At 39.4% G+C, this 24,706-nt stretch overlaps 1 protein-coding gene across 6 annotated transcripts in view; it reads left to right on the top strand.

The window, feature by feature from the left end:
* Nucleotides 1–1,661: 1,661 nt before the first annotated feature.
* Nucleotides 1,662–24,706, top strand: part of LOC107578119 (NIPBL cohesin loading factor) — a 28,948-nt gene continuing 5,903 nt past the window's right edge. The window contains exons 1-42 of one of the 6 annotated variants that reach the window (XM_016264133.1): nucleotides 1,662–1,946; nucleotides 6,324–6,467; nucleotides 7,057–7,222; nucleotides 7,338–7,468; nucleotides 8,166–8,274; nucleotides 8,436–8,587; nucleotides 8,895–9,043; nucleotides 9,169–9,250; nucleotides 9,820–10,359; nucleotides 11,807–12,615; nucleotides 12,736–13,363; nucleotides 13,523–13,645; nucleotides 14,102–14,290; nucleotides 14,413–14,484; nucleotides 14,562–14,651; nucleotides 14,770–14,870; nucleotides 14,975–15,061; nucleotides 15,144–15,375; nucleotides 16,267–16,418; nucleotides 16,647–16,727; nucleotides 16,813–16,913; nucleotides 16,990–17,119; nucleotides 17,859–17,941; nucleotides 18,449–18,581; nucleotides 18,669–18,812; nucleotides 18,901–18,987; nucleotides 19,082–19,302; nucleotides 19,419–19,521; nucleotides 19,600–19,698; nucleotides 19,781–19,927; nucleotides 20,511–20,645; nucleotides 21,003–21,101; nucleotides 21,205–21,258; nucleotides 21,600–21,708; nucleotides 21,785–21,921; nucleotides 22,210–22,350; nucleotides 22,440–22,533; nucleotides 22,627–22,781; nucleotides 23,481–23,571; nucleotides 23,665–23,838; nucleotides 23,952–24,142; nucleotides 24,227–24,334. In XM_016264133.1, the coding sequence (XP_016119619.1) occupies nucleotides 6,404–6,467; nucleotides 7,057–7,222; nucleotides 7,338–7,468; nucleotides 8,166–8,274; nucleotides 8,436–8,587; nucleotides 8,895–9,043; nucleotides 9,169–9,250; nucleotides 9,820–10,359; nucleotides 11,807–12,615; nucleotides 12,736–13,363; nucleotides 13,523–13,645; nucleotides 14,102–14,290; nucleotides 14,413–14,484; nucleotides 14,562–14,651; nucleotides 14,770–14,870; nucleotides 14,975–15,061; nucleotides 15,144–15,375; nucleotides 16,267–16,418; nucleotides 16,647–16,727; nucleotides 16,813–16,913; nucleotides 16,990–17,119; nucleotides 17,859–17,941; nucleotides 18,449–18,581; nucleotides 18,669–18,812; nucleotides 18,901–18,987; nucleotides 19,082–19,302; nucleotides 19,419–19,521; nucleotides 19,600–19,698; nucleotides 19,781–19,927; nucleotides 20,511–20,645; nucleotides 21,003–21,101; nucleotides 21,205–21,258; nucleotides 21,600–21,708; nucleotides 21,785–21,921; nucleotides 22,210–22,350; nucleotides 22,440–22,533; nucleotides 22,627–22,781; nucleotides 23,481–23,571; nucleotides 23,665–23,838; nucleotides 23,952–24,142; nucleotides 24,227–24,334 (6,693 nt within the window). In that variant the 5' untranslated portion in view covers nucleotides 1,662–1,946; nucleotides 6,324–6,403. Of the gene's footprint in view, nucleotides 1,947–6,323; nucleotides 6,468–7,056; nucleotides 7,223–7,337; nucleotides 7,469–8,165; nucleotides 8,275–8,435; nucleotides 8,588–8,894; nucleotides 9,044–9,168; nucleotides 9,251–9,819; nucleotides 10,360–11,806; nucleotides 13,364–13,522; nucleotides 13,646–14,101; nucleotides 14,291–14,412; nucleotides 14,485–14,561; nucleotides 14,652–14,769; nucleotides 14,871–14,974; nucleotides 15,062–15,143; nucleotides 15,376–16,266; nucleotides 16,419–16,646; nucleotides 16,728–16,812; nucleotides 16,914–16,989; nucleotides 17,120–17,858; nucleotides 17,942–18,448; nucleotides 18,582–18,668; nucleotides 18,813–18,900; nucleotides 18,988–19,081; nucleotides 19,303–19,418; nucleotides 19,522–19,599; nucleotides 19,699–19,780; nucleotides 19,928–20,510; nucleotides 20,646–21,002; nucleotides 21,102–21,204; nucleotides 21,259–21,599; nucleotides 21,709–21,784; nucleotides 21,922–22,209; nucleotides 22,351–22,439; nucleotides 22,534–22,626; nucleotides 22,782–23,480; nucleotides 23,572–23,664; nucleotides 23,839–23,951; nucleotides 24,143–24,226; nucleotides 24,335–24,706 lie in introns of those variants that run through there. The other 5 variants (XM_016264123.1, XM_016264127.1, XM_016264116.1 and 2 more) reach the window with 5 other exon arrangements.

Below are 24,706 nucleotides of genomic sequence, written 5' to 3'. Positions count from 1 at the left end.
AAACATTATTTTCCACATAATGTACATTATTGTTGCTCCTCTATTTACAAAGCTCATCGGTCTGAAAAGCGAAGTGTGCTGTGATTGGCCAGCTATCCAGTGTGTTGTGATTGGCCGGATACCTCAAGCGAGTGACGGAAATGTTACGGCCCTTACCATATTGTGATGCCTTGTCCCAGAGCAACGAGACAACACCAATAAAACCCATTACAAACAAGGCATTTGTTGCTTCCAGTGGGGACATAATTATTGATTATAATGACTTATACTGTCTTTTTACACGTTGCGTTGCATCGCGCCGCGTAAACATAAAACCATGTGCATTTGTGATTGGAGAAATGACAAACAACAAGCGCTACTCTACACTGCCCAAAACTCACGTTTTAATCATCAGTGGCAAATTCTTTAAATATAAAAAAGTACTTACAGGCTGCGAGTCAGAAGCGCCAGACTGTCCTTGCAAAGCTGGAACTGCCCCACTTTATAGAAACAGCCTTTGTGCACAGACGGCATTGTAGGCTACTCTGCAGGTTCAGGAAACAGTCCTCCATAAAATGTGCTGCACACATCTGAACATTTGGTTTGAACTGTTCTGGAACAGTGTTGTAAATACAACTTAACCACGGATTTCTAGTTGTGTCCTCTTTTGGAAGACCAAACAAAGTAGTTTCACTTTCACAACGAAACACACAGCATCACACAAGGCGGACTTGAGAACGGCGCGGCCAGCGGATTCGACGAAGGAGCGGCCGGAGGGCTTGCGGCAACCACATGTGACAACCCCGGGCTGGACTACACTTCGTCCACGGTGAAAGCCGATCCGGCAATCCACAACGCAAAATTGATGTATTGCTCTAGGCATGACGAAGCGGATATCGTCCTCTTTTGGAAGGCCAAACAAAGTAGTTTCGCTTTCCCAACGAAACACACAGCGTCTCCATGACATGGTAGAGGCGGCAACAACAATACTGCAGCGAGAATAAAAGTTACACCTTCTTTCTTTGCGTGAACATTTGGGCAGCGTTATGCAAATCTTCCCACATCTTGACGTAGACATGTGGGGGCGTGTTTAAACTAGGCGTTTTAGGTAGGCGTGGACAAGTCTTAACTTTTATAAAGAATATCTCTTTGGGTTTGAGACTTTAGTCTTTGCAACTTTAGGGATCCTATGCACGAACAGCTTGTAACAATCCAAAGAGAAAGGAAATTTTGAAATTGCATCATATGACCCCTTTAATAAAATTAATTAAACTAAAAATTAATAAAATAAACACTTAAATGTGTATTTTTGATGTTTGCTTTCCACTACTCTGATTGTTATGGAAGCAAAATAGCCCAAAACCCCAAAATTGATCAGTGTGTGAAAAAAACAATGTTTTTGCTGTAGTGTTTTGTCTTAAATGAAAACGTGTACTTTCCTTTTAAGCCTTCACGTTATTTGTACACATTTAATGAACACACGTCTCAGACGTTTGAATTACTGTACTATTAGAAAGCAAAAGTGTGAATGAGTAGAGAAGAAGATAGGAGGGAGAGGAAAGCAGTGTGGAGGATGATAGAGGAGAGGATGGGAAGCAGGGGATGGAAGAAGGAGGGAAGGGGAGGAGAGCAGGCAGCGGAAATCGGCGGGTCGCTGCTGGTTGGTTCGGCGCCGGTGGAGGGAGTCATTCCTGCTGCAGTGCTTCCGGTCGGCATTTTGTTCTGCGAGAGAGAGAGTCTGTGTGGATTCTTTTATGAGCGCCCAGGAGCCTTTCGGCACCGAATCCTTTCTGCCATCGTCCGGAGTAAAGTGCGAGCTTCCGCGGGCGCCTGCGAGAAGAATGACCGCCGCCCGTCCGTCTTCATGTTTGCAGTGAGAGGAAGCGGTGCGACCCGGATTATTGTTGTGAGAGGGACACAGCGAGCCCGAACCCCTCCACCTTCACCTTCCAACAACAGAGCCTCAGGTAAATGCGCCGGACCCGTTTCGCTGGTTCCGAGCGGGAAAACAGAGTAGCCCGGTGTCGGGGTGGGACGTGCTTTGGACTTTCCTAAAGGTTATCGGTGTTGTGCAGCCCTCGCTCAGTGTTAGCATACGCGTTAGCTCGGTGCGGGCCCGCAAGCGAATCCGCGGTTCGGATGGTTCGCGAACGTAAAGGCCAAACCTGGCCGGTAAAAAAGACTCAACCGGTTCAGGGGGCTCATCTGGAGATGCAGGTGTGCAGCTGAACCTTAAGCCCGGAGATAGGAGCTATACAGGCCTGCAGCTCCGCAGACCAGAGTAAACAATACTGTCCTCTCAGAGTAAACCTCATTCACCTTCCATCAGAGTAAACAGTACTGTGCTTTTAGAGTAAAACCGTTTTCAGCATCTGTCAGAGTACACAAAATCATATCAGAACAATCCTTATTAACTAGAAATTAGATTAAACAATACTTTCATATTCGAGGAAAACTTATTAGCCATCAGAGTATAAACAACAATCATATTAAGGAATTCTCATTCGCGGTCTGTCAGAATAAACACAACTCATGCCTTATTTACCATTGATCTCAGTAAGCAATACCATAACCATCAAGATTAGATAGCAAACCTGATTAATTAACTATCCAAAACTATCCAGTAAACAATTCTCCCCTCTTAAAACTGAACTTATGAAACATCAGAATAGTTTGATTAATGAGATCCACAACATCTAATTAGAGCAAACCTTTGAGAATCTGTCAAAGTAAAGAGCAAACAATGCACTCTTATATTGAATAATACTGGCCTTTAATAATTAATCTGAGAAAATCTATAATCGGATATCTATCAGTCATGGTTTTGGCAGAATAATTATCCAAATATTCATAACTAGCTGGCTGTGTGAAGGGAATATAAATGAATTATTGGAATCTGAAGGGCTTTACCTGCAGCTCAATATGCTTTATTTACTAAGGCAAATATGAAATGAGTTTCGATGATCGTTTACTGTCAATTATCTCTGAATATAAAGGTTTGTTAAAGCATATATGAATTAATTAAAGTCATGGTGAGATTAGTAATAGCTTACACAAAAATTGTAAACATTTATAATGCCCAAACTCTGAATATTTATGACAGTAATAGATGTTTATAAAGAACAGAATTATCAGTCTTTTATAAACAAAAACTTTCAGTAACTCGTATCTAAACTGTTATTTTTATAGAAATTACATTTATTTTAAATATTTTATATATTTTAAAACAGAATATTGAGGCTTTATTGATTTAAAAATGCAGTTTGGGTTTGAAAGATTTATGACTGAATGAATGAATGAAATGCTGCATGGATTCAGTTAGCTTTAGTAGTTCTTATCCAAAACATGCACAAATCAAAAACCAAATATAAATTTAAAGTTCTCTGTCTGTTGAAAAGATTCTGTCTTCATAACGGTAGATTCAGAGAAGGGATTACAGTTGAAATCGCTCACAATTATGTCAAAACTGTCAGATTTGTTGGTTTAAATTGCTGTGGTGTTTTATTGGAGCAGCTGGTGCTGGAGAAACATTGAGCTGTGGCTGTAATCTGGGAATGAGATTTCACATAGGAGACCTATATTAATATATTTACCTTTAATAAATTAACAGACATGATAAAGCTTGTCCTGAGCTGAAATGTAGTGTTTTTAAATGACTTGCCAGTTCACCATAATTTGATGCTTTTGTGGTATATTTTTTCCTGCCGTCTTTCATTTTTACTTGAATACATTTTTGTGTAATAAGAAATAGCACTTTTCCTGGTTTTGTTGCACTATTGCACTGTTGTCTAGTCCGTCAGTAAGGCACCATGATGAGTCACCCAAATTATATATATATATATATATATATATATATAGAGAGAGAGATAGAGAGAACTGCTCAGGAACTGTTTTTATTCAGTGGCCCAAGTTTGAGCTATATGGGTTTATATACCAGCCTATGTAGTCCAAAACTGTTTATGAAGCTGTGTCTCCTCATGCACGTGTGAATTTGTTACACAATGTATGGGTCCTTTTTTATTTGCTGTTGTGTAAATATGGTCTAAATATTATATGATTGTGTCCCTCAATTAGAGATTACCGCCTGCCAGAACCACCTGTCGAATTAGTGGATTATTCTGCAAGTTCTTAGACGTACTGTCTATATAAAATCGTACCTGATGTTCTCGAATGCTAAAGGTTCTTTTCAAGAAATTAACTAAAATTGCAGATTCTCCAAATCTCTAAATGTAAATAATAATATTCATTAATTCTTTTTCGATTGCAAAACATTTGTGCACAACAACAATAATAATAAGAATAATATATTATTGCATATTACTACTACTACTACTACTAATTCTTTACATAATGTACATATTATAAAAATTTGTTTGAATTAAATTTTATTAATTGATAATTATATTATTAATGTAGTTATAATAATAATAATTATTATTTTTAATAATAATAAAATATTTACAAAGTATATAATGAATAAAATATGATACAAATGAGAAGTATTTTGTTATTGTTGTTATTATTATTAATAATAATAATAATAATAATATATCGTAGTCAAGAGGAAATTAAAAATTAGCCTGAATATCGTTTGTTAAACATTTAAAAATAATCAATAATGGTTGTAGTCTAGAAAAAGAAAACTATATTGGTCAGTTTGTTCTTGTTCTTACATAGGCCATTACCAACTGAAATGTAAAAAAAATTTTGCAATTCATCTCAAGTAATTTTTTCTTATTAGTTGTATTTTCTGAATGTTTCCTCCATTCCACTGCTTCCAGTTGCTCTTATGGCAGTAAAGCGCGGGGCATCCACAGGCAGTGGCACGTCTTTTATGTTTTGAAATTGATGTTGGAGTCTCACTGAGACTCTGGTGGTTTTCTAGAGGAAACGATTGGCTCTTGAGCAGCTGAAGCCAAACTCTATGTTCTTCCAAATTAGTTGCAACCATCTGGGGAAGACCTTTCTGTTTCAGCAGGACTGTATCTCCTGCAGCCTGTCCCACTGCCTGATGGGAAACCCTCCTAGAGGAGTGGAGGCAGTTATAGAAGCATAGGGGGAGGGGCAACTACAAAATAAAGCCCATTTGATGAGCAGATGCGCGTGTAGTTTTGGTCTTGCTTGGTGCCTCTTTTGTTCTGTGCATAATGCCATATGGTAAGTTTAAAATTAAGGTTTTTGTTTTGTGGCTCCATTATTTATTTTATAGATAGTTACCTCTTTTAATATTTCCACGTTTTAAATTTCAGATTTCCAGATGTCAGTGCTTGCCATCAGTGTCATGTTTATTAAAAAAAGTTTTAATTTAAGTATTAAATAAAAAGTTATGTTGAACTAGTAATCATGTTATGAGGAAAAATGTGGTGTTTGCAAAGTTTTCATCACTATTATGGAGATGAATCTTTCGGAAGGCCAAATAAAGTGCTTTTGCTTTCGCCTAGAAACACACAGCGTCTCTCTGACATGGCTGCATCAACAGTAACTGCGGTTACTGAAACCACGCCTTCTTTCTTTGCGTGAACATTTGGGCGGCATTATGCTAATATTTCCACATAGTGAGGTAGATATGTGGGGGCGTGTTAGAATGAGCCGTTTTAGGGGGGCGTGGCAGAGTCTTAACTTTGATAAAGAATATCTCTTTGGTTTTGAGACTTTAGTCTTTGCAACTTCAGGGATCGTATCTATGCACAATCAGCTTGAAACATTCCAAAGAGAAAGGAAAACTTGAAATAGCATCATATGACCCTTTAAACGTAGTCTTATACTCACAAAGTCTGCATATATTTGATCAGTAATACAGTACAAGCAGTAATATTATTAAATATTATTACAATTTAAAATAACTGTTTTCTATTTGAATACATTTTAAAATCTATTCCTGTGATGCAAACCTGAATTTTCAGCATAATTACTCCAGTCTTCAGTGTCACATGATCCTTCAGAAATCATTCTAATATGATGATTTGCTGCTCAAAAACATTTCTTTTGATTATCAATGTTGAAAACAGTTGTACTGCTTAATATTTTTGTGGAAACAGTTTTCAGAATTCTTTCATGAATAGAAGGTTCAAAAGGACAGCAAAATGTAAATGCTGTGTAAGATTGTCACTTTTGATCATATTAATGAATAAAAGCAAAATTAATGTAATAACTTGATTTGTTCTGGTTTCTGGTTTCCTTGCTTTCCTTGTCTATATTTTTGTAGCATTAAAGCATTTGAATGAAGCAATTCTAAGGGTGTTTTAATTGCAGTACTGTGCTATTGTTTCCATATGTCAGCAAAGAAAGTCTTCAAGTACTGAACCTGATAATTATGCCATTTTGTCCTTTTCTTTCTCTTACAGCAAAAGATGTAAAGGTGGATCAGTGAGCAGCGACACTGAGCGACCTGTGCATCCACGCGAGCTCCCTGCCCTTCTTCAGCATGAATGGGGATATGCCTCATGTTCCTATCACCACTCTCGCTGGGATCGCAAGCCTCACTGACCGTAAGTTGCACAAATGCTTGGTACCTGAACTTGTATAACAAACCTTCCTTAACTAATTATTTATGCACGCTGTGTCTCTTAAAGATGCTTTTAGAAATGTAATGTTAATTATTTAATAATTATGACTTATAACTTTTATAACTGAAATTATTAGATAATCGAGTGCTATCAGGACAGAGTTCATAGTGTTCAGCTCATCATTTGACTTGAACATGGTGGCCACCATAAGAGGGAGACCATCCTTATTTAGAATAAAAAAATTTTTGTAGTACACAGATAAACAAATTTATCGAATTAAGTACTATTGATTTCTCTTTGGGTGTGAACATTTCTTGGTGTACCTTCAAAAGTGTAAATATTCATCCAGATGGTATATACTGAAGAATATGCTCTTTTGATTGGTTATCGAAGATGTTGATTAAATGTCTGTTCATACCTTTCATATTGATAGGGCTTGAACTTGATTTGAACAGGCAATCATTTTTTTGTGACTGGATCAAAACAGGAAGTCCTGAAGAAATTAGTGAAATATTTCACGCCTCCTTTTGTGATAAGGAATAACTCATTTTTGTGTGTGTTTATTTCTCAGTGTTAAATCAGCTGCCTCTCCCTTCCCCTCTACCTGTCACCACCACTAAGAGCCTGCTGTATAATGGGAGGATCGCAGAGGAGGTCAGCTGTCTGCTGTCCCGGCGGGACGACACTCTTGTGTCCCAGCTGGCGCACAGCCTCAACCAGGTGTCCACCGAGCACATGTGGGTATCTCACCTCGGCCTCCTTCCTTCAGTACATCCTCAACAAATGTGTTTATCATACATTATATGTAAAATATCTGTGAATCTCATTCCATCTTTGTGGTTTTACATGCAGAGAGCTGAAGGACAACTTGGGCAGTGATGACCCGGAAGGAGATGTGCCTCTACTGCTGCAGACGGTGCTGTCCAGGAACCCCAATGTCTTCAGGGAGAAAAGTACGCCCACCCGATATGGGGTTCAGGGCGGTAAGGAGAAACTGCAGAAATAAAGCTGTTTAGTCTGGGCATGCTTTTATTCTGTGATCTCTGTTAGAGCTCCCTGGATTAGAAATCCCATTTTTTGTATTTTCCAGACTGTAGTTCGTGTTAATTAGTGGTAATATTAATTATAATTTTATATGTATGAAACTGCCATAATATAATCATTTTACATTTTGGCTCTGGGCATGCACTATTGTTCAAAAGTTTGGGATCGGCAAGTTTTTTTCTGAAATAAGTCTCTTACGCTCACTAAGGCTTGCATTTATTTCATCAAACACAGTTCAAAACAGATGTTCTGCTTAATATTTTTATGGAAAATATGATGCATTTTATTCCAGATGCTATGATGAATATAAAGTTCAAAAGAACATACATCTTTGCAGTCAGTTTTGATCAATCCTTGATTCTTTGATGCATCCTTGCTGGAAAAAAAATTATTAACTTTAAATTATTACTGACCTGCAAACTTTTAAACTGTAGTGTATATATGAAAGTATTGTAAGTGTTAAATTTGCATTTGGGTCACAAAATTAATTTATTGGTGACTGAGTTTAATCTAACTCATTGGAGTTCTAGTCAGATAGCATGACAAATGTGAGCTTGAATTGCCATGTAATTTGCCCCATGAAGTCAACATTTTAAACCCATGGTTTGTTGATGGTCTTTGTTTTATGCTTTGAAGGTTTAATGCAACAGCCAATGATACCACCATACAAGATGCCTCAGAATTCAATGCATGGAAGTCCGGCGTCAAACTACCAGCAAACCACTATAACTCCGAGCCCTCCCAGGTACTGTTTCAGTTTCCTTTTTATTTGGGTTAGATAGGTAAGTGGCAAACAGCATACCATTTTAACTCCCATCTAGTGTGATTAAAGGAATTAAAATATGCAATAAAAACCTGGTTCCATTTCCAGTCTGTTTACTGACCAGTTCTGCTCTTACTCGACAGCCGATATGTTCAACCTCAGGCAGGTTCTGGTACCAGGTACATCCCCCAGCAGAACAGCCCAGTGCCCAGCCCATATGCGCCACAGAGCCCCGCAGGCTACATGCAGTACAGCCACCCACCCAGCTACCCTCAGCACCAACAGATTCAGCAAGGTGAGTCTCCAGTCTCCTCTCTAAAGAGAACCTCAAGAGGATTGTCACCATTTTCATTATCTGTAGTCTTAAAACACCTCAAGGCTCAAGGAAAAGTGGTTTTAATAAGATTTGTTCTTAGTGAATCTTCTTTTATCCACGTCCCTTTCTGAATGATATGTGAAACCATCCCTGGCTGTTAAAATCAAAAACTGAAATGTGTATTCAATTTCTTAATGCATGTTCTTGTTCTTATTGTGAAAAATTAATCAATGCAGATTATGCCAAATAAAAATAAATCGGTGCATAAGTTTTTTTTGTATTGCAGTATCCGTATCCAGTCCAATAGTTCCTGGTGGTATGAGAAACATCCATGACAACAAGGTCTCCTGTCAAGTGTCGGGTAACTCCAACCATAATGCGAGGCATTGCTCCAACGATGAGTACATCAGCATTGTCCAGAGACTTGGAAATGATGTGAGTGTTTGCCAACAGAAGTTTTTATAACCCGACATATATTTCTGCCTCCAAATTATTTTTCCTTCATTCGATTGTGCCTGGATCTGTATTAACAGCACATTTTTCAACCTGTGTTTTCACAGGAGAGTGACCCCGCTTTGAGAAACGCCTCCTTTCCTGTACGCTCCGTCTGCTCCCCTGCTGGAAGTGAAGGGACTCCGAAAGGTAGATTGAACCTCCATTTTTGTACCTATACCATTTTTAGATGGGTATGCTTTTAGGTCCCTACTTTAACTCCTACTGGTCTCTTTTCACATTGTACTTTGGGTACGTTTGCAGCAGTCTCACCCGTGAGTACCACAGTGCTTACCACAGTGTACCACTGTAAGTAGGTAGCAATGCAGGGTGAGACATTGCCAGATTCACTGTTTAATTTGTGTTATTGTCACTTTGAACATACATCCTTTACACACATGCTTGTACTTGTCTGTATAGTATGAGTATGCTTGCTGTTCTCCCAAGAAAATATATTCAGAGACAAGCAGCTGTGAGAAATAATACTCTCCTCTTGTTAAGTTGTGATGTAAGGAATACTGTTTCTGGGTCCAAGCCTCTACTTTTTAAATTTGAGAATATTGTCTCAGACAGACAGACAGAATGCGGATATGCAAAGATGCAGAAATTAAACCAACCAAACTCTGACAAACTGGTTCATTCCAAAAGCTTATTATGTTGTCATATTGCTGATTTACACAGAAGTATGATTTTTCAACTTTATGTTGGTTAAATTTCAGTTGGATCTCGGCCGCCCTTGATTCTTCAGTCTCCTCCACCCTACACCTCCCCAAGAGATGCTGCTCCTGACCTCCTGTTGGACTCACCTGAACGGAAAAAGAAACAGAAAAAATTAATGAAAGAGGAGGGGGGTAAAGGTGCCATGTATGACATTGTCAGCTCACCCACTAAAGACTCCACAAAGCTAACAATAAAGTTGTCTCGAGTGAAGTCTTCTGAGACTGAGCAGTCAGCTGAGCCATTATCGGTGGTAGAGCATGGCTCAGAGGCTGAGAATGAACTATCGTGCAATAGCTTACCATATCACCGGAACCCCCAGGAACGGCTCTCCACAGGTCAGTGTCTATCGGGTGAGCAGTCGGCCTACCAGCAGGTTCCTGTACTACAGAACACTGGGGTACTTGCAGCCAAGCAACCCGGGGTAGTTAGTGGAACCCCCTACGACGAGGCAGAGCTGGATGCTCTTGCTGAGATCGAAAGGATTGAGAGGGAATCCGCTATAGAACGAGAACGCTGCTCTAAGGAAGTTCAAGATAAAGGTTGTGTTTATTTTCTAGTTGTCACTTGATGTGCATGCTTTTAATCGATTATCTAGTAATCTGAATGACAGCTTTTATTACTGGTGCCTATAAAGGTTAACATGCTAGCAACGCTCATAACTACAACTGCTAGCAATGCCCTGGCACCCACTCAGAACATTCAAGCAACCACATCATAATATAGTAACAACTTGCCTTACCAATTGCAAAGCAGGACCCTGGCAACTACCCAAGAACATCCTAGCAAACACATAGTAACATCCTAGAAACCAATCAGAACAACTTAGCAATCACAAAGCAATGTCCTAGCAACATCTACAACCACGTTTTAACTGTTGTTAGAGCAACCATTCAGAATACTTCAAGAACCACACAGTAGCATCCTGACAACCACCCTTAACTTCCTTGGTAACTGGAAAGCAACACCCTAGCAACCACTTAAAAACAATTCAGAACAACTAAAAAAAAACATAGTAGAATCCTGGTGCCCACCCTGAACATCCTAGCAATGCATAGTATCATAATAACACCTTACCTTAGCAACTGCAAAGCAGTTCCCTGGCACCCACCCAGAACATCTTAGCAGCCACATTGTAATACTGTATAGTAACACCTTACCTTACCAATTGCAAAGCAGGACCCTGGCAATCACCCAAGAACATCCTAGCAACCATGTAGTAGCATGCTAGAAACCAATCAGAAAAACTTGGCAACCACAAAGCAATATCCTGACAACCATCCACAACCATGTAGTAACTTTCTAACAACCATTCAGAATACCTTAAGAACCACATAGCAGCATCCTGGAAGCAACCCTGAATTTTCTAGTAAGACCTTCCTTGGCAACTGCTAAGCAACACCCTGGCAAACATCCTGAACATCCTAGCAACCACTAACGACAATTCAGCTTGTACAACAATTCAACACCTTAAAAACCATATATCAGGATCCTGGCATCTACCCAGAACATCTTGACAACCAAAGGGTAAATTGCTTACTGCCAATGAGATTACCTTAGCAATCAACAAACAGCACCCTGGTAACCACCTAGAACATCCTAGCAACTGTATAGTAACAGCTTAACCACGTGCCAGTGCCCAAGAAACCACAGAGTAACATGCTTACAACCAATCAGAACCCCCTGAAAACCACATAGCAGCACCCTGGCAACAAACTAGCACATTCTAACAACCACATAGTAATGTTATAATACCTTTCCTTAGCAACTACAAAAACAAAAGCACCCTGCTAACCACCCAGAACCTTCTAGCGACCACATAGTAACATGCTAACAACTTAGAACACCTTAACAACCACACAGCAGTGCCCTGGCAGCCACAGAAAACCCTAGCATCGAGCCAGAGAGTTTTGCAAGCTCCATTCATATTTGTTGATGAAAATGTACATGTGTTAAATACTTCTTACCTGTGTGATTCTAATTCTGCAGACAAACCTCTGAAGAAGAGAAAGCAGGATTCGTACCCTCAGGAACCAGGAGCTGCGGGCACCGCTGGCTCTTCTGGAACACCTGGCGTGGGTGGCGGATGCAATGCTGGGAACAAACTGGTACCTCAAGAGGCTTGTGCCGCTAGTAACGGAGCCAGTCGGCCGGCCTTGATGGTCAGTATAGACCTGCAACAGGCAGGGAGGGTGGAAGGGCCAGTGGACTCCTGTCCTGTCCCTGCAACAGAGGCCCAGCGCTGGCCAGAAGATGGTTCTGAATCCACCGGGGTCTTGCGGCTCAAATCAAAGACAGATGGAGAGGTGCTTAGGACAGTAGATGGTCGTCCAGAAGTCATCAAGCAACGGGTGGAAACTACGCCACAGAAAACTGCTTCAGATGGACGACCAGAGACTCCCAAACACAAGCACGAGAACCGCAGGGAGATCTCCAACAAAGTGAGTTCGGAAAAAAGATCGGATCTCTCCAAGCACAGACATGACGGTAAGTCTGACAAAGTGAGGCCTGAGGGAAAAGGTCATGAAACTTCCAGAAAACAGGAAGGATGGTCGGAGTCAACTCGAGAGAGAAAAGAGGAGAGGCAAAAAGATCGGGACAGTGAAGGTTCTAAAGTCCGACGACCAGACATATCTAAGTCCAGCCGGGTAGAGCACAACAGGGACATAGATCGGGATCAGGAACCAGGAAAGGAAGGGGAAAATCAGGACAAGGAGCGAGAGAAAGATCGAGACAAGGTGCGGGACAAGGAGCAGGAGAAAGATCGGGACAAGGTGCGGGAGAAAGATCGGGACAAGGTGCGGGAGAAAGATCGGGACACTGTGCGGGAGAAAGATCAAGACAAGGTGCGGGAGAAAGATCGAGATAAAGAGCGGGTTAAAAATCGGGACAAGGAGCGGGAGAAAGATCGGGACAAGGTGCGGGAGAAAGATCAGGACAAGGAGCGGGTAAAAGATCGGGACAGGGAACGAGAGAAAAATCAGGACAAGGAACGGGAGAGGGTCCGGGATAAAGATCGGGACAGGGATCGAGACCAAGAAAAGAAACGCCACACAGAATCAACAGAGTCCCGGGACAAGCGGTCTCCTGAGCAGCGCTCCCGTCCTAACAGTCCTCGGTTGAAGCAGGAACCTCGTAGTGGAGCAGAATCCAAAACAAAACCTGAACGGTCAGTCCACAAAACTTCCAACAACAAAGACGAGAAACGGAGTGGAGACAAGAAGCGACTTGATGGACACAAGCCTCCGTCCTCGGACAGTAAAACGTCAGAATTTCCCAACTACCTACTGGGGGGCAAATCGAGTGCATTAAAGAACTTCGTCATTCCCAAGTTGAAACGGGACAAAGACGGTAACGTCATGCAAGAAATGCGACGAGAGCCACTTGTGAAATTAGAAAAACTGGACCTGGTGGAGGACCTCAATAAGGGCGCCAAACCTGTTGTTGTTCTGAAGAAACTTTCCATTGATGAGGTCCAGAAGTTGATCAGTAATTCGCGCAGCAAGTCAAGCAAGAGCAAGTCGTCTTATGGAAAATCGTTTGGAGGTAAGTCCTTGTGACCCCTGTTTTCTCGAAATTTTATGACCAGTGAGTTTTTTTTAGTTCATTGTACACCGAATTGACAGATTGTCTGAATGTGCATTTGAAGAGTTTGAGTAGCCCTCTCTGTAGTGTTAACTGAAATTCCTCATCATGTGCTGGCAGAGATGGTTTCCCGTATGCCACTGTGTGAGAGGGTGAAAATGAATAAACGCAGACGCAGCTCCACTAATGAGATGCCCAAGTATGCTGAAGTCAGCTCAGATGATGACAGTAGCTCTGTAGAACGTAAGTAAATATACTGAATCTAATGTTGTTTTCACACTTAATGTACCTGCTTGATCCAAATCAGGGTTTCATCATCAATGTTAGTACAAAAATTTAAATGGAAAGCAATGCTTTGGTTTAGTTGTTGTTACTAATAAACTATTGGTAAAATAGTCCTACAGAATGCAGTTAGTTCACATCCATTTTGAATTAAATACAAACTGTATTGTTGTTCACTTTAAACCTTCACCTTTCTAATGGCTTCAAAGACAATTTTTACACTAGTCCAAATTCAAACTGATCGTGATGAATAATCAAACCCATGTTTGCATGAAAACCTAATTTGTTAGTAATGTAGTTTTTTCTGGCTGTCTCCAATATTTCTTCTGAATTATAATGTCTCCTCTGCTTTATTTCTTAGTTGAGATAGATTTAAGTTGCTTTTCCATTAAAAATTTTTGTCTTCCTGGCTTTTAGTGCCCCCAAAGCGTTTGAAAAAGGACCGAAACAAAGCATGGGAATATGAAGAAAAGGACCGGAGGGGTTCTGGAGATCATCGACGAAGTGGAGGTCACTACGACAGCCGGAGAAGTTCAGGCAGTCAATACAGAGAACGAAGTCCTGTGGACTCGGATGAAGATTCACCCCCTCCCAGCCTGAGTGATCGTAAGTGACCACTTGTACATGTTAGCATTTGTTATGTTGTCAGTTTTGGAAGTTTTGTTGCTCAAATGGGTTGAAGTGTGGAAATCGAATAACTCTGATCTTTGACATCCTTCAACAACAAGTCGCCAGAAAGTTGAAGAAGAAGGAAAAGCAGAAAAAGAGGAAAGCCTACGAGCCCAAACTGACTGAGGATGGTATGTTTGCAGATTGTAATCAGCGTTGAGTGATCTGAAATGCTGAGATCTTTAGTAATCCAACTTGTGCTCCACAGAAATGATGGACTCATCCACGTTCAAGAGATTTTCCACCAGTGTTGACAACATTCTTGAAAACCTTGAAGATGTGGACTTGACATCATTAGGTAAATGTACAAATGTGGATAAATTATTACATTTGACATTGAAGGTTCAAATTATTTCAGATTCTGCCATACTGGAATGCTTCTGCAAGTTTGACAGTAATTGATTTAATGAAATCAGATGATGACGAGATTCCTCAGGAGCTGCTCCTCGGAAAACACCAGCTCTCGGAGTTAAACAGTGAATCAGCCAAAATAAAGGCTTTGGGCATCATGCATAAGGTGGGTACAGGATCACCTTTGTCAACAGGAGAGATCTCAAGTCTCAAGAGACAGGACACATCATAAATACTTGATCTTTTAATACTAACTGCTTTTATCCTCAGATTCCATCTGATAAGATGGGGAAGGTCCAGAGTATTTTGGAAAAAAACATTCAGGATGGTGCGAAGCTCTCCACCCTCATGAATCATGTAAGCATCATTGTAGTTTCTATTGGTGGAATGGCTCTGCCATTGACTCTCACTGACAGGTTCCCTGTCCTTGTGATTTCAGGACAACGACAGGGATGACGAGGAGCGTTTGTGGCGTGACCTCATCATGGAACGTGTCACCAAATCTGCTGATGCTTGTCTGATGGCTCTTAACATCATGACCTCAGCACGAATGCCGAAGGCTGTTTACATTGAGGATGTTATCGAGAGGGTCGTGCAGTACGCCAAGTTCCATCTACAAAACACGCTGTACCCGCAGTACGACCCCGTCTACAGGGTGGACCCTCATGGCGGTCAGTCCTGCACCTTAACACCGTGTCCTAACCTACAAGATCCTTTCTATTCCATGCTAACTTGAGTTTTTGTCCCCACCAGGCAGGGCCACAAAGTGCTTGTACGACAAGACATCTGTTGCTTGGTTTATATTTTTATCCCGACTGTGAAATCTCATTGGTCTCTTATTATCAAATATTTTCTGATTGGCTGTAATGTTATTATATTGCTTTCATTCTGGACTGAAATTGCTTCCAGCTTGATACTGGAAACTTTACTAGTTAGGACAAAGTTGGGTATATGTCATCCAAGGATGTAATTTTTCCATAATTATACAGATTTCTTTATTTTTCATCCTGAAGTATGACCCGCATGAATTGAGTAAATTTTAGGGGAAAATGCTGCATTTTCAAATACATTTAAAATGCATGTATTTACATTTACATTTAATCATTTAGCAGACATATTAATGTTAATGTATTTCATGCATGTATGCCGTAATTTCTGACTGCACTGCACAAGCGAGTGGCATCATCTAGCGGCTTTGTGGAAAACACCCTTAACACCTCAGTTCAAAATTAGCATTCACCAAGCACCACATGAAAGCAATGACACTAATATTAGTATTTTCATTTTAATGTTGTTGTATAAAATTATTATTATTAATAAATACTCATTTTAATTTTACTGCACAATAGTATTACTGCTATAGTAGTATTTTTTTATTTCATTTTTTATAATTTAAATAAAAATATTATTTTTGATAATAATGATAGCATTGTTGTTGTATAGTCATGTTGAATGGGTTAAAAACAGATTTTTACATCATTTTTTATTTTTTTTTGTCCTGAACAAAATGCCTGGTCATCACAACAACTGTCCAAATTATGTCTATTCTTGATCCGTTTCAGGTGGAACGCTAAGCTCAAAAGCCAAGCGAGCAAAGTGCTCAACGCACAAGCAGAGAGTTGCTGTCATGCTCTACAACAAAGTTTGTGACATTATCAGTAACCTGTCTGAACTCTTGGAGATTCAGCTGTTGACTGACACGACCATCCTTCAGGTGAGAGTCTGATCTCTGACTGCTCCTGCTTCGAAATAAAATTCTCTTGTACTTTGCTGCAGTCAGCCGTTATTACATTTTGGCAAAATATTGTGTAGACAAACATTTCATATACCAATGAATCAAGCAGAATAAGGCCAGAAACATTAATTTAGAATGTAGATGTAGTAAGGTTTCATTTCCATTAGCAAAATTATTAAATCCGCACTTGTGTATCTCTCTCTACAGGTCTCGTCTCTAGGTATCACTCCATTCTTTGTTGAGAATGTGAGTGAGCTGCAGCTTTGTGCTATTAAACTAGTGACGGCTGTAAGTACCAGTGCGGTTAGCTTTCTTTACACTAAACTTTGCTGTACTAACTGCAGCTAACACTGCTGTGTTGTGCAATTTCTAGGTTTTCTCTAGATATGAGAAGCACAGACAGCTGATTCTGGAGGAGATCTTCACCTCTCTTGCCAGACTGCCAACCAGCAAGAGAAACTTAAGAAATTTCAGGTATATGCTGCAGTCTATTCTACCAGCTGACAAGGGCACTTTTTGAGCATATGCATTGACTATATTGTGTGTTCAGACTGAACAGCAGTGACATGGATGGCGAGCCCATGTACATTCAGATGGTGACGGCGCTGGTTCTGCAGCTCATTCAGTGTGTGGTCCATCTACCTTCAGCTAAGGACTCAGATGATTATAATGACAGAAAGGTAAATTGAATCTTCAGATGTATTGGAAAAGGATTTTCCTTGCTGTTATGATCAGACATACCCTTGATGTTCACTGAAGTGAACTCTCCACCCAAAACCTTCCTGGGGGAAAAAAACTAAGTTTGGGGTCAGTAAGACTTTTTTAATGTTTTGAAATCTCTTATGCTCACCAAGGCTGCATTTATTTGATACAAAATTCAGTAAAACAGCAATATTATGAAATTTTATTACAATTTAAAATAGGTATTTTCGGTTTTAAAATGTAATTTATTCTTCTGATGCAATTGCAAAAGCTGAATTTTCAGCAATTACTCCAGTGTTCAGTGTCACATGATCCTTAAGAAATCATTCTGATATGCTGATTTGGTGCATTATGAGCCAGCGTTGTCATTTTTGATCAATTTCATGCATCCTTGCTGAATACAATTAATTTCTTTAAATAAAAAAGTCTTACTGACTCTAAGCCTTTGAGGTCATTTACATATTCCTTGTTGTCATTTTATATTGACAGAGGGCTTAAAGGTAAAATAGCAAGAAGACCCTGTTTAAAGCCTTTTTTGGCATGTTTTAGTTTTTTGTTTGTATTCTTAGCTAATAGCTACATGCTGAAATGACTGTCACATTACTACAAGTGATTGTGAGTCTCTTCTGTAAAAAAAAGTGCTTTCCAAGAATGTTCGATTTTTTTCTTTATGCCTTTTAGGCTTACTTTATAAAGTTCTTCTTCTTTTTTTTTCAGGTTGATCAGGATGTATTAATCACAAACTCATATGAGACTGCAATGAGAACAGCACAAAACTTCCTCTCTGTTTTCCTCAAAAAGTAAGAAAAGCCCCTGACATTATTCCACCCACACAATTCAACCCATTTATATTGGGGGAAAAATTTACTTTTAAGTCATTTATATTTAAGCAGGGGTGTTCTGGGATCAGTAATGCATGTCTTTTCATCTACATACCATGTCTTTAAGCTGAGCGTGTACACTGTCTCAGGAAACACCTGTTTACTCTCATCTGATGCTTTTCAAGAGGGCTTAACCATGCCATCTCAGGACAAACAACACCTGCATTGCTAAATTATCGTTGTAGTTTTACTTACCTATTTTTGTACTTTGTCTATAAATGTTTTCATTTATTTGTAAATTCTTCTGAGGGAGGGGCATTTATTTATTTGACAGGGACGGTACTGAATAATATTACTGCAAAGGAATGAGCAGCAGATGCTCTGTATATGCTTTTAGATAACTGCTACATTTCATTTTTTCAAGAAAAAATCTTGTCATTCTTGGAAATTAACGTACACTTGCGTTTATTTATTTTTTAATTTTAGGTGTGGTAGTAAGCAAGGTGAGGATGACTACAGGCCACTGTTTGAGAACTTTGTTCGGGATCTACTGTCCACAGTGAATAAACCTGATTGGCCAGCTGCAGAACTGCTGCTGAGCCTTCTGGGAAGGCTGCTGGTGAGTTTCAGATTGATATTTCACAGGTAGAATGTGCCCCGTTACATCACTTGAAAACTCACCCAACGCTCTGGTTTCTCTTTGTAGGTTCACCAGTTCAGTAATAAGCAGACAGAGATGGCTTTGAGAGTGGCCTCTTTGGATTATCTGGGCACAGTGGCTGCACGTCTTCGCAAAGATGCCGTCACCAGCAAAATGGACCAGCGTTCAATCAACCGCATCCTCGGAGAGGTAAATGGCAGAGTCCGCCCATCTGTGTCATCGCATGTATGAATCCCTCCTGGTCTGAAAGAAACTCGTGCTATTTTGTGTTTTACAGAGCTCATGCGGTGATGAGATTCAGCTGCTGCAGAAGGCTCTGCTGGGTTACATGGACGAGAACGTAGAGACTGACCCGTCGCTATTGGTGAGAAAATTCAGACATATTATTGTGATGAGAAAAAAAGCCCTAAGAATCTCTTGTGGTTTTAATGTTGTTGTGATGTCTTCATTTCCAAAAGTTTGCACGGAAGTTCTACATCGCGCAGTGGTTCAGGGACACCAGCACTGAGACGGAGAAAGCCATGAAATCGCAAAGTCAGAGGGACGACGACTCGTCCGATGGGCCGCACCATGCCAGGGACGTCGAGACCACTAGTGAGATCTTGCAGAAAGCTGAAGCGCGCAAGAAGTTCCTCCGGTCTGTTATCAAGACCTCAGCATCGAAATTCAGCTCACTGAGGTAGAAACAGCAGCGATTTTTGCCAAAACAACTTTGTTAAAGGGATAGTTTACCCAAAAAAAGAAAATGTGATATGTTTAGAAGCGTTTTGACACCTGCTGTGTGTTTTCTCACAGAATAAACTCGGATACTGTCGACTATGAGGACTCGTGTCTTATTGTGCGATATCTGGCCTCCATGAGGCCGTTTGCACAGAGCTTTGATATTTATCTCACACAGGTTAGAGGTCATCACATCTCTCAGCATTTTTGTTTGTATTTGCATATCAATAATACATCTCCCCATTTGTGTCTGTAGATACTGAGAGTTCTCGGTGAAAGTGCCATCGCAGTGAGAACTAAAGCGATGAAATGTCTTTCTGAAGTGGTTGCGGTGGATCCAAGTATTCTGGCACGGGTGAGTGCAGTTTTCAAAAAAACAAAGCTTGTTAATGTTCTCATCTGCATATTTTTAATTCTCATTTGCTTTTTTGGTTTAGTCGGACATGCAGCGGGGAGTTCATGGCCGACTGATGGATAATTCCACCAGCGTGAGAGAAGCTGCGGTAGAGCTGCTGGGGCGCTTCGTACTGAGTCGACCACAGCTAACTGAACAGTATTACGACATGCTGATCGAGCGCATCCTGGTTTGTGCTTTTTTTTTGCATATATGAATTGTAGAATTTTGCAGTCAAATATTTTTTGTATTATAACTGCAAAGAAATATATTTGACCCTTGTCTTTAACAGATTTCCTTAATTGCTTGCTTGATGTCACTAGTAGCAGTCAGCAGTTTCTTTGTTCTCATGTAATAAAATAATTCAATTAATCAATATTTATTTTTCCTGATATACTACAAAATAATTAATAATCACCAAGATTAATTTTACAATAAAACAAAAACAAAATTGTTACAATGGTTACAAAATTGTTACCATAAATGTTTTTTTATTTCTCCCTTTTTAAAGAACAACGTATCCAAATCAATATTCCATGTCTACCTGTTTGTTTGTTTGTTTATGTATTTGGCAAAACCCATGAAATAAAACACTTGCTGATCACTCCGTCTGGGTTTATGTAGTGATGATGATTGGCCACCTGTAGCTTATTACTTGCAGTTGTAAATTATATTGTAAATTTAATACATGCTTTTTTTCCAGTTAGCAGTGAAAACTGATTCTTTTGAATTCATTGTGTAGGCTGATTTGTGTTGGTAAATGTTTTCTGCAGGACACAGGCATCAGTGTGAGGAAGAGGGTTATTAAAATCCTACGGGACATCTGTCTGGAGCAGCCCACCTTCAACAAGATCACAGAGATGTGTGTAAAGATGATCAGGAGGGTCAATGACGAAGAAGGCATCAAGGTTAGTTGTGTTTTTCTCTTACAATCTGTATTGATCCATGTACTTTATATTTATGTAAAAGTTGTGTATTCTGTGTTTTGTTGGGAAAGCAATTATTAAAATATCAAAACGAAAAAATGTTTCAGCTAATTTACTTTATATACTATTGGTCTTATTTTAAAAAAAATCTTATTTAGGGGTCTTAATTCATTTCTAATAATGCAAAAAATATATATTTTATGTATTTTTTTTATATTATTAGAGATTAATTTAGACACCTATTTTTTTATACTAGGGAGAATTTTTATTTAGTTTTTAAAAAATGTATTATTGTGCAGCCCTCTTATAACCAGTTTCTTTTTGCCATCTCTTATTCAGAAATTGGTAAATGAGACATTTCAGAAGCTCTGGTTCACCCCTACACCTAATCATGATAAACAGGCCATGACTCGCAAGATTCTCAACATCACAGACGTGGTAAGGATCTGCAGAGTGGGCAAAAATCTGACCCCAAGACATGTGCTATAATACACGTTTAAGATCACATTATGTCTCTCTGACGTGAATCATTGTCTCTCAGGTCGCTGCATGCAGAGATTCCGGTTACGACTGGTTCGAGCAGCTCCTTCAGAATGTAAGTTGCCCATCTATGGTTCAAGGACAATTTTGATTTGCTTTTCCAATGCTTAGTTGTGCATTTAGGGTTTCAAGGAGATCTGGGATAGTACCTTGAAAGGTTGCAAGTTTGAACCCCAAAAGGGGTGACAGAAGAGCAAAATACTCATTCAAATCCATTCTGTTGCACTTTTCCAAAATAGGAAGTAAATTCTGACTTTCTGAGTTGAATTGAACATAGCATTAGCCCCAGGTTACTCCAGAAAAAGTGTGAACTGGAATACATTTTTTTTTTTGGTCAGGTAAAAAAAATAATATATATATAAAACCTAAGCACTGATGTAATCGATGTTGTCACAGCTGTTAAAGTCAGAAGAGGATGCCTCGTACAAACCGGCCAGGAAGGCTTGTGCTCAGCTGGTGGACAGTCTCGTGGACCATATTCTGAAATACGAGGAGTCTCTCGCTGGTATGAGCGGTATTAAATTATGAAGCAAAAGATTTACCTTGGTTGAACTTTTGATGAGTTCTTTTTTGTTTTGCAGACTGTGATAATAAGGGCTTGACGTCCAATTGCCTAGTGGCTTGTATCACTACGCTGTACCTGTTTAGCAAGATCCGACCCCAGCTGATGGTGAAACATACCATGACTATGCAGCCGTATCTGACTACAAAGTGTAATGTGAGTATGCTGTCGGGAAACTTAGGATGTATTGCAGGGGTCACCAAACTCGGTCGACCTGCAAGAGTTTACCTCCAACCCTAATCAAACACACCTGAACAAGCTAATCAGTTTCTTACTATATATACTTGAAACTTCCAGGCAGGTGTGTTCAGGCAAGTTGGAGCAGGACACTGGCCCTCCAGGACTGAGTTTGGTGTCCCCTGATATATCGCAATAAATGGTGTTGTGCTGCCATCTAGAGGCCAGAGAGTGAGGGCACTTCTTGTGCTTATTGTGTCCCTACAGACTCAGAGTGATTTTATGGTGATCTGTAATGTGGCTAAAATCCTGGAGCTTGTTGTTCCTTTGATGGAACATCCGAGTGAAAATTTCCTCACCACCATCGAAGAAGACCTGATGAAACTCATCATCAAATACGGCATGACGGTCAGTTGAAGAGCAAGTGTCAGTAACTCTAATGTCCAGCGGTTTGTACATGAATAGCTTCATGGTGCCATCTGCCTTGTTTCCTGCAGGTTGTGCAGCATTGCGTGAGTTGTCTCGGTGCGGTCGTCAATAAGGTCACCCATAACTACAAGTTTGTGTGGTCTTGTTTCAACCGATACTATGGTGAGTACATTTCAACACCTGTCAGGATTCTTTTGTTCTTCTGTAATCCTGAGAGTGTTAATCACTCTAAAATTCTTCTTCTTTCATGTAAAGGAGCACTAAGCAAGCTGAAGTTGCAGCATCAGGAAGACTCAAACTGCACTGTACTGGTCTCTAATAAACCTGCTCTGCTGCGTTCACTCTTCACTGTGGGTGCCCTGTGCCGACACTTCGACTTTGACCAAGAGGAGTTCAAAGGCAGTAATAAGGTGAGATCCTCAGTCATGATTTCTGGATTTTAAAAGTCTTGAATCCCAGGAGAAATGTGAAAGCATTAATAAATGTACTATTATGGACTATAATAATTTTATTTATTTATTTTTAGATCACAGTATGTTTTTGTAATTTTATTAATCTCACAAATTTTGTCAAGAGTTTTCTTTATCCCCAAATACATAAATTTATTATATTCAAGAACAGGTCTTATGAATTCCCACAATCAATATATTCACTTATTGTATTAATTGAAATATATATGATAATTACATTTATATTCTGAATTAATGTATTATTAATCTTATATCACAAGAAATATATTGTGCACTAATACAATTAGACATCTATTTGTAATCGATCAGTGGGACTAAGTAGTCAAATTTATTTATTCATTCATTTAAATAATTTCATTTAAAAATATTTAAGTAATATATATATATATATTACAGCAGTGTTATTATTTATTTATTTATATTTGTTTATCTGCTGTTAACGTTTGTCACATTAGGAGAATGAGAATTTTGAAGAAAATATGCTTGAATTAAGCATAATGTCATAATATGATGTCACAGTATGAAAATATTTTAATGGGCCTATAATATGTTTCATTTTCTTGATCAAATGTAACCTGAAAATGTTTTCGTAAGATTCACTCCTTTACCTGTCTGGTTAATGGTTGTCTTCTCTTTCAGGTGGTCATAAAGGACAAAGTGCTGGAGCTGCTGTTGTATTTCACTAAAAATGAGGATGAAGAGGTGCAGACCAAGGCCATCATTGGTCTAGGTAAATATTTGCGCTCCATAATCACTGAATTTCTTGTTTGTACCTTTTCACTGTGCTCACAGTGAACAAAACCATGATCTGTTGGTTCTCCAGGCTTCCTGTTCATCCAGCACCCAGGGCTAATGTTTGCTTCAGATGTGAAAAACCTCTACAACTGCCTCCTGGCTGACAGGAAAACATCAGTGAATCTGAAGATCCAGGTGCTAAAGAACCTGCAGACATACCTGCAGGAGGAAGACTCGCGCATGCAGGAAGCCGACAGGGAGTGTGAGTGTCATTTATAAAGGATGTTCTTGTCTGTCCCCAATGCAGCTCTCACTTGGTAAGAAGCTATCCAGTTAGCTGTTTTTATTCTCATTCTTTGTCATTGGTCTTTTCAGGGAAGAAGATGTCTAAGCAGGAGGACCTGAAGGAGATGGGTGACATCTCATCTGGCATGAGCAGTTCTATCATGCAGCTCTACCTCAAGCAAGTGCTAGAGTGCTTTTTCCACACGCAATCCAGCGTACGGCACTTTGCTCTCAATGTAATCGCCCTGACGCTCAGCCAAGGCCTCATTCATCCCGTACAGGTACGTATCCACTGCACAAACTCTCCTAAAGTTGGTCTGAAAGAGCCTTTAGTTTAACTTGTCTGTTTCCTCCTCCTCCATCAGTGCGTTCCGTATCTTATTGCCATGGGAACCGACTCGGAACCCACAATGAGGAATAAAGCTGATCAACAGCTGGTGGAGATTGATAAGAAATACACAGGATTCATTCACGTAAGTGGATTTGAACAACTAACATGCATTTGTCATGTATAATGATGCAATAAATTGTAATATATTAGGTGTAGGTATTTGTAGTGTTATAGCTAAATAAAACTAAAACCATTTAAAAACGTATAAAAAAAAAAAAAAAAATATAAAAAAACATAAAAAAAAAAAAAAAAAAAAAAAATATATATATATATATATATATATATATATATAATCCTCTCAAAAAATCCTCACAGCTGTTGTTAACAAGTGTTATAATTAACATCTGATTCAAATAGTTATAGATAGATAGATATATAAAGCAACATATCTCGTTTTCATTTATTTTAACTTGACGTACTAAAATAACTAAAATAAAAATTTATAAAAACTAAC

Source organism: Sinocyclocheilus grahami, unplaced genomic scaffold (genome assembly GCF_001515645.1).
Source record: "Sinocyclocheilus grahami isolate Dianchi unplaced genomic scaffold, SAMN03320097.WGS_v1.1 scaffold32.1, whole genome shotgun sequence".
Lineage (NCBI taxonomy): Eukaryota > Metazoa > Chordata > Actinopteri > Cypriniformes > Cyprinidae > Sinocyclocheilus > Sinocyclocheilus grahami.
The sequence above is the reverse complement of the archived record's forward strand: the minus strand, read 5'-3'. Positions and strand labels throughout refer to the sequence as shown.